This window comes from Cariama cristata, unplaced genomic scaffold (genome assembly GCF_000690535.1).
Source record: "Cariama cristata isolate BGI_N322 unplaced genomic scaffold, ASM69053v1 scaffold18418, whole genome shotgun sequence".
Classification (NCBI taxonomy): Eukaryota; Metazoa; Chordata; class Aves; order Cariamiformes; family Cariamidae; genus Cariama; species Cariama cristata.
In genome coordinates this window covers 652-8,808 of record NW_009633088.1, presented here as the reverse complement: position 1 = coordinate 8,808, position 8,157 = coordinate 652, and the positions used below count along the sequence as shown (strand labels likewise).

Below are 8,157 nucleotides of genomic sequence, written 5' to 3'. Positions count from 1 at the left end.
GCCCACGTCACGGCTGTGGCACGGGTTGTTCAAGTGCAGTGTTACACGGTCTGCAGTCCCAGCTAGCATCGGGCATGGGAATCTGTTGTCCCAGGGTGGGCTGCGAACAGACTCCTTGTGGCAGCGTGCTCATTTATATTTTAAATTCTGAGCCTCTTAATTCATGTGGGAGTTTTTCTTGGGGTGCTGTGGTCTGTAGGCAGTGGTGGTGTGCGAGCAGATGTGCCTTGAGTCCTTCAGCCAGATACTTCTTGCGTGGTTGCCCACGATTACAAAGGATTGGCCTCGCAGACTGAGGTTCTCCCAGCTGGTCATAAAAACATTTGCTCTTCCTCCCTTTCTTTAGCAAAATTCGAGAGGAGCTTGGTATGAAGCCTGTTCCCAGGGATAAATTTTCCTCCTTTTCACCTCGAGAGACAGACTGCAACCGTAAGAAGAGAGTGAGTATCTTTTAAAGACCAAATTGCTTTTCATCGTGCACGGCGCTGGGCCCCACGATTTCAGAAGGATGTGAAGGTCCTCGAATGCCTCCAGAGGAGGGCAACGAAGCTGGTGGCAGGGCTGGCCTGTGAACAGAGGCTGAGGAGTCTGGGTTTGTCTCATTTGGAGAAAAGGAGGCTGAGGGGGGACCTCACTGCTCTCTGCATTTTCCTGAGGACGGGACGTGGAGAGGGACATGCTGAGCACTTTTCCCTGGGATACAGCGATAGGATGCATGGGAATGCTTCAGAGCTGCACCAGGGATGGTTCATACTGGACATTAAGAAGCATTTCTTTACCAAGAGGGTGGTCAAACCCTGGAACAGGCTTCCTAGGGAGGTGGTCGATGCCCCAAGCCTGACAGTGTTGAAGAGGCCTTTGGACAACGCCCTTAATAATATGCTTTTAACTTTTGGTCAGCCCTGAAGTGGACAGCTCATCAATTGGACTAGATGATTGTTGTAGGTCCCTTCCAACTGAAAATACTCTATTTTATCTTAAGACATCATGCAATGTAAAGAAAGCCCGATGGTGTTTGTCCTCTTGATCTGTCTGCACATGAGCGCATGTGTGTCCCTTCACTGGGGTTGTGCTACGACCACGTGGTAGCTGGGCAGCGGCTGAAACGCAGCCGGCAGACTGTTAGCCTGGCAGAAAGGAGACTGCTGAATTGAAAGCTTAGGTGGTTCCTCAGCCCCCTCCGTGGTGTAGCCTTGGATGAACCTCATGGATCTTGGTTGTTGAGCTGGGAATTGCTGTCTCCTGGGCTCAGTGCCGTCATTTCAGTCGGCACGGGGAGGCCAGAGTGAGATCTAGAACGTGTTCTGCCTCATTCCGGTATCAGTTGCCTGCAGTCTCTCTTTCATTGATGTTTTAAGTGCACTTGACTATGTTGCTTTGCAGCATCACAGGCTCTGGCCTTCAGGAAAAGAAAACATTAAAGAAGGGGAAACGGCCACAGACCTCATTCCGGTATCAGTTGCCTGCAGTCTCTCTTTCATTGATGTTTTAAGTGCACTTGAGTGTGTTGCTTTGCAGCATCACAGGCTCTGGCCTTCAGGAAAAGAAAACAAAGAAGGGGAAATGGCCACAGATTGCAGCTGGGGAGATTCAGGTTGGATGTTAGGAAAAAGATTTTTTCCCTAGAGGGACAGTTATTTAGAGAGGCTGTGGAATCTCTCTCCCTGGAGTTTGTCAAGACATGGTTTGACAGAGCCATGGTCTGGTGTTGGCAGTAGTCCTGCGTGGGTGGGAAGGTTGGGCTGAGGACCTTCAAGGCTTCCTTCCAGCTTGTGCTTTCACCATTCTACCAGCTCTTCTTATTCCTCAGATCAGAGGGTTCCTGTCCTTTCCCATCCTACATGCGGTCATGCTGCGGGGGGAGAGAGAGAGAGAGAAGCCGGTTGCTGTTCAAAGTCCCTTTTCTTACAGAAGCCAGTTGGGAGGGTGGCCAGGAGCCAGAGGCATGTGGGCAGTCTGCTCGGGACTGGGCGGACGGGTTTGTCCTGCATTCCAGTTAGCCTCGTCACACGTGGTCTCTGCCCATCTTTGCCCCAAGGGCTTGGTTGTTCTGTCCCTGTAGCTGCAGGTGGCTGTTGCAAAGCACTGCTGGTGGTGGTGGAGTTCCTAGAAAGAGCAGCTCTTTGGAAATCAAGTATCCTTTTTCTGGGCTGGTGTTAACGTGCTTGTATAAAGCAGTGTCTCTCTCATCCTGACAGAACAACGTCCTGAACGCCATCCTGCTTCTCATGAAGGAACTGGACGCGGAGGGTCTGGAGATCGTCCAGCAGACAGTGGGGAGGAGGCTCCAGGCCTTTCGGAAGAAGGAGCTGCAAGAGGAATGACGGTGCCCATTACGAATCTCCCCGGAGCACCAGCCAGCCCCAGACCTGTAGCACTGTTCTGCCCACACATGCCTGGCTGCAGCCAAAGCCTCAGTATTTCCTACTGTGCTTCCCCTGCGGAGGGGCTGGGTGCTGCTGGCTGTCCCTGTAGCTCCTGACATCACCCCTGGCTGTGCGCATCATGCTGGGGCTGGCAGCACCCGATCTGGCTCTCGGGAGCTTTCCTGCTTGCGTGGCAGGCTCCGTTAACGTTTGTATCTCGTGTCGCCGGGGCTGTTTGGTGGAAGTTGGAGGCGAATTGGCAAAGCAGAAGTGAGCAGGGCTGCAGTAAGAGCTGCTGCTGTGTTGTGCAATCGAAGGGGGACGGCAAAGCCTGTGGACGACGGCGTGTCGGTGGATCCCTGTCGGACTAACCCTCAGCCAGCCTCTGTTTCTGCGTAGCAGACTCTGAAGGTGGTTTCCACCGCAAAGATTTGATTTTTTTGAAGTCTACTGGGGAGACACTGCCTGATACGATCACCAGGAATTGTCTGGAACAGATTGTGAAAGTCGATGTCAAATTCTTAATTTTATCTTTAACTCCTGACTTCTGGTTCTCGTTAGCGCATGCAGCATCTGGCTCAGGGGTCAGGCGGCCCAAAGAAAAGCTCAGTGCAGCCTAGGTGAAACAGAAATTACTCTCTCCCAGATCCTGAATGCTCTGCTGTTCTCTCACCGCCGCATGCCCCTGCAGGCATTGGAGCAGCTTAAAGAAACTTAACATCAGAATAAAAAGCCCCTGTGCGTTTTGCAGTTAGGAGAAAACAAGCCGAGCGTTACTGTCTGGTTTGCGCAGGCATCAGGGGTGGCGTTTCTCTTTAACTGAAGAAGCTGCATTTACTAAGATTTTTATAGAGCCGTTAAATACAAACTAAAATGTTGTGACATACCAAATAAAACCAATTATTCCTCTAGGACGTGTAAGTCGTGGCTGGGGTTCAGCAAACATAGCGAGAACAACTGACTCTGGGCATTGCTCCATTACGTCTGGTTCAGGGCTTGCATTGTTAGCCTTGCGGAGCAGGAGGAGGGCTGTGGGCCCCCGCGTCTTCCCGCTTCACTGGACCTGTGAAATGGCTCACCCGCCTCCCGTGCTGGTTGGTACCGCGCTGAGCTGTGGCAAGGGGCTGCTTTTTTCAAAGGCACTGTGCTATTTGGGAAACTTCTCGCAGCCCCAAGTCCACACCGAGTGCAGGGAGCGAAAGAGATGGCGAGCAAAGCTGACTTGCTCCTGCGGAGGTGCAAAGCCTGCCCGGGTGGGACGATGGCCCCTGAGACATAGGACACGAGCCTTTGATGCCACTCGGCTGCGGATCCCAGCAGCGTGGCCTTTCCACGTCCCCGCTCTCCCTGTTTGTACAGGTGTCCGAGCCCCGGCGTGCCGGGTGGTGCTGCCGGGAAGGAACGCTCCTCGGGGATGGTGACAGTCCTATGTCCTCAAGCCTGTTTACTTGACCTTGGTGGGAGGGAGCACAGTTTGACCCTTGTCATTTAGGTGAAGATTGCTGATGCCTTTAATTTTTCAAATGACTCGTTCTTCCCTTCTGCATTAAACCCAGCTGTATTGAAATAGCCAATATGATTTATAGTATACCAGATTTCCCTTGACAGCCAGGGCCCGAGAGACTTACCCGTCATCTTGTTTGCATCTTGCCCTTGCGCCGAGGGCAAGTCCTCTCCCAGGCTGTCTCGACAGCCTGCTCGGTGGCAATAGTCGTGCCTGTCCGCGTTGGGGAACGGGGGAGCTGCCGTTCGGGGAGGAGAACGATCGAAGCAAGCGTCATCGTTTGTCATCAGGGCTGGTTTGCCGTTCGGGTGGCTAATGGAGCAATCGCTGTGGCCGCAGGCTGCGCTGGCACAGTTCCTCTCTTCTCTGATGGAGAAGTTGGGCTGTTAATCCCCGACGGCACGACGTCCCCGAGCAGAGCTCGCTGCCTACGTGCCGCGCTCGTTATACTTGGCCGGTGCCGGTGTTCCCGCTGCCAGGCAAGCTGCCCTTGATGTTCCTGACCACTCCTTGCAGGGTGACCTCGCAGCATCCTGCTCGCATTCGGCACAGCCCCGGGGGGAAGCTGGCCCCTTTGGCTCATGCCTCTTCGCTCCGGGGACCTGGCAGCCTGCCTTTTCGCTGTGAAATGCTCGGGGCTTTTTGCTCTGTCCGCTTCTTTGGGGACGGTGGAGAAGCTGGGGCTGGGCTGGATGTGCCAAGGAGCCTGGGTGCAGAGTCACCACGTCCCCTCCTGCTCATCCTGGCAGGGCACAGGGTGGTTGACACCAACGGGATGCTCGGCCTGTCCCTGTCCGTTTCCTTCCAAGACTTTGGCACTCCAGGCTGGTTTTTGGTTGGTTTTGGGTGGAAATGAGATGTTAGGGGTGCAGTCATGCCTGTCCCCAAGCGCATCCAACTGTGCAACTGGTCTGAGTGTGGGGACACCCCCCTTCCCCTTTGGCTGCTGGAGGGGGCTGCGGTGCCATGCCAGCCCCTCTGGTGCCCTGCCTGCTGTAAGAGCACCAGGTTGGAGAAAACACAGGCTGAAGAGGAGCCGAACACCTAGGGCTTGCCAGCTGTACCCGGGGAAGAGGCTCCACCTGGGCTACGGTACAACTGTGGGGTTTTTCAGCGTGACGTGCTTTCCCCCTGACCTGCCTCAGTGGGGGATACCGAGCGGTGAGAGATCACAGAATCATTATGGTTGGAAGAGACCTCAAAGATCATCAAGTCCAACCGTAAATCAGATGTTTCCTGATGCTGGAAAAATCGAGGGGCTCTCCACCCTGGAGCACGGATCCAGCATGACTTGTGTTCAAACCATCCTCAGGGACTCTCGGAGGCGGATACGTGGGACCACCGTGGCGCAGGGGGTCCATGGCTAACAGGAGGTCCTGTTCGACGCTCCTCCAAAGTGGCAGACGGGATGGTGGGAGAGCCTGCTTCCCACCCGCCGGCACTGGGAGGAGCAGCCAGGTCCCCAAAGCAGGTATTCACCTGGGAATAGCAGCGATGCTGCCTCCATCAGCAAGGTTTGCTCCTTCTCTGCCTGACCAGCTCTGGCAGGGAAGATACAATAATTATCATCTTCCTCCGAAGGCTAAACCAAGTAACGTGGCCAACTAGGGGAAAAGCACGGAAATCAAGGGGGACTTGCCCCTTGGGGACAACTCCGTGGGGAGGGAAAAAAAAAAATAACTGCATGTTCAACCCAAAAGGCTGTGATGAATCTTGGTGCTGGCGATGTCCCAGAGGCTGGGGCCGTCAACCGAAAGCCCCAGGAGGAAAGCGGCCTGGGAAAGGGGCTACGCGCAGCCATCTGGCATCGGCCAAACACGGGGGAGCTCAGCCAAGCCCGAGCGCTGCACGCGGGAGCCGGCACGCTTGGCAACTGCCCTGAGAAACTGCCTTCGAAACAAGCGCATCGCCTCCATAAATCGCTGCTGCGCTTGCTTTGAAGGTGGGAACCAAAACAAGGGATTGCGAAGTCTGCCCGCTGAAGGATGCTGACCTTGCACCCGCTGCGACCCGGCCAGGGAGAGGCCGCCCGCAGTACCACTCTCCCAGGCTTTGAGGATGCACGAAGCAGGGAAACCTCCTGGCCCGGCATTAATCCGGCTCTGGCAAATTATCTGGCTTTGTTCGTGTGGGCACTGTCCCCTGAATCCTAACCCCAGGTCTGCCCCCGCCTCCCTCCCCGTGGGGACTCGGCACGCAATGACCACTCTCTGGCGAAGCAGGTTTGGTTCCAGCGGGTTTTATCTGTAGAGGAGGAGAGCAGCGCCGCGAACGGTACAAGATTTTGGAGGGGTCACAGAGCAGCGGTGAGATGACGGGCACGGCCCCTGGGGCCGCGCGGTGATGGTCGCAGCCAAGCGTCATGCAAGGTGGCCGGGGAAGAGGGGCTTGCCAGGACCGGTGCTCTGTGCTCAAGACGTCCCATCGGGCAAACACCACGGGAGGATGGAGCTTTACCGGGGCTCACGGGGCAGCCGAAAGCCCTTGGGACCAGCCCCTACCCGCTGCGGGATGGCACCGCACCCTCCTCACCTCCCCTCCCGCACGCAGGGCAGGCGACTAAAAGCAGCAGTTGGCTCAGGGCGGTCAAGCCGCTAAATAAGGAATCGAGATACCCCATCATTAAATAATAGGAATAAAGTATTAAGGGTCTGGGCTGTGCAGCTGGGCTCTAGCGACACATCTTTTCTGCATTTGCACAGGGACCAGACCTTGGACCAGCGATTTGGGGCAGGGATTGTGCTGTTTTGTAGCCGGGACCAGGCTCTGCCTGCTTTAAGGGGTCGATGGCAAAGCTATGGGGCTACTGAGAACAGAGGGGACCCAGTGGTCCCCAAGCAGCACACGGGACTGGAGAGGAGGCGGGGGAGAGCTACGGCTTGGGCTGCTGGGACTAGAAGCCCTTCTCGATGCTGAGCGTGCGGCGGGTGACGTGCTCCATCGTCCCCGAGATGTACTCGGTCAGGCTGATCTGGTAGTTGGCGAGCATCTTCAGCATCAGCCGCAGGTTCAGCCACCACTGCTCCTGGGGCAGCCTGTGCCTGCGCGGGGCGGGGGGAGACACGCGGCTCTAGGAGTGGCCCTGGCGACAACCCAGGAAGGTCCCCCCAGGACCACTGGGGCATGGGGACGGGGACTTACTCAAAATCAGTGACTTTCTTGAGCTCCGTCACGGGGCTGAAGGCCACCACTTTCTTCCTGAGCCCGATCACGCAGGCGGAGTCACCCGAGTTGGCAAACACGCGCCCTGGGAGAGGAACGCAGCCGACCGTGGCCACCTCGCTGGGGGCTGAGTGGCCAAGCCCAGAGCAGCAGAGGCTGCCCAATGCCATCAACCTCCTGCCCCCCATCCCACCCCGGGACCCCCAGTCCTCGGCTCACCCTTACGGTAAACCTCCTGCAGCTTCTCCGACATCCACAGCACCGCCTTCACTCCCAGCTTGGTCCCGTAGTTGCGGTCAAAGGGGGTCGGGGCTCCTCCCTAGGGCCAAAGAAATGACGATGTCGAGCCCAGCCAGCTCTTGGGGACAGCGGTGACCCACCTTGCCCTGTCCCCTGTACCTGCTGGAGGTGGCCCAGGACATTAATCCTGCAGTCGAAGATGCCTTTGCCCTCCGATGAGTAGAGGTTGTAGAGGAACTCGGTGGTGTAGTGCTCGTGGCACTTCTCATTGCTGAGGGAGCAGAGGGAAGGGATTGGGGGGACCCTGCTCCCTTCAACACCTTTTTTTGGCTATTTTGTTCTCCCTGAGGCCCAGAGTCCCAGCAGGACCCTGGGGCTGAGGTGGGGATGGCAGCAGAGGCATCCCGTGCAGGACTGGCCCCTCGGTCCAGCGTGCCATCCCCGGGCCAAACCTCACTGCGCCCAGGGACCCTCTCTGGCCGCGGGAAGGGCTCAGCTCTGCCCCCGCTCCTCACCACGGGGCTGGGTTTTTCAGTGAGCATCCCCAGGGGTCCCCAACTCACCGCAGCACCAGCCCTCGTTGGATATCCGTCTTCATTTTGTCGGTCAAGTGCTCCACGTTGGCCTGCAAGATGAACGTCAGGATGCTGGCAGCCATCCTGGGTCCCTCTGGTCCCTCTGTCCGGACCCAAGTGCCACTAACATCAACCCAGCGGCTTCATGGGTCTTGGCCATCTTCTTCCAGATCCTGCCTTGCCCTGGAGCCCTCCCTTTCCCAGTTTTCCTTTTTATTTTACCCAAATGATCCCACCAGAACGCAGCTCCTGCCCCGCTCACCTTCAGGTCGTGGATGGTGAAGGGATCTTCGTAGACGTAGGCGGCATC

General features: G+C 56.6%; 2 protein-coding genes across 2 annotated transcripts in view; one reads left to right on the top strand and one right to left on the bottom strand.

The window, feature by feature from the left end:
* The window catches only part of LOC104166618 (chromosome unknown open reading frame, human C21orf2), a gene marked incomplete at its 5' end in the record, with an annotated part of 4,549 nt that extends 2,225 nt beyond the window's left edge, over positions 1 to 2,324 (top strand). Inside the window, 2 exons of the mRNA XM_009706619.1 lie at positions 347 to 440; positions 2,199 to 2,324. Coding sequence (XP_009704921.1) covers positions 347 to 440; positions 2,199 to 2,324 — 220 coding nt within the window. The remainder of the gene's footprint in view (positions 1 to 346; positions 441 to 2,198) is intronic.
* A 4,439-nt stretch (positions 2,325 to 6,763) lies between these two features.
* Positions 6,764 to 8,157, bottom strand: part of LOC104166617 (ATP-dependent 6-phosphofructokinase, liver type-like) — a gene marked incomplete at its 5' end in the record, with an annotated part of 2,042 nt that continues 648 nt past the window's right edge. The window contains 6 exon segments of the mRNA XM_009706618.1: positions 6,764 to 6,911; positions 7,012 to 7,117; positions 7,252 to 7,351; positions 7,432 to 7,543; positions 7,836 to 7,897; positions 8,110 to 8,157. The exon segment at positions 8,110 to 8,157 is cut by the window's right edge and continues 34 nt beyond it. Coding sequence (XP_009704920.1) covers positions 6,764 to 6,911; positions 7,012 to 7,117; positions 7,252 to 7,351; positions 7,432 to 7,543; positions 7,836 to 7,897; positions 8,110 to 8,157 — 576 coding nt within the window.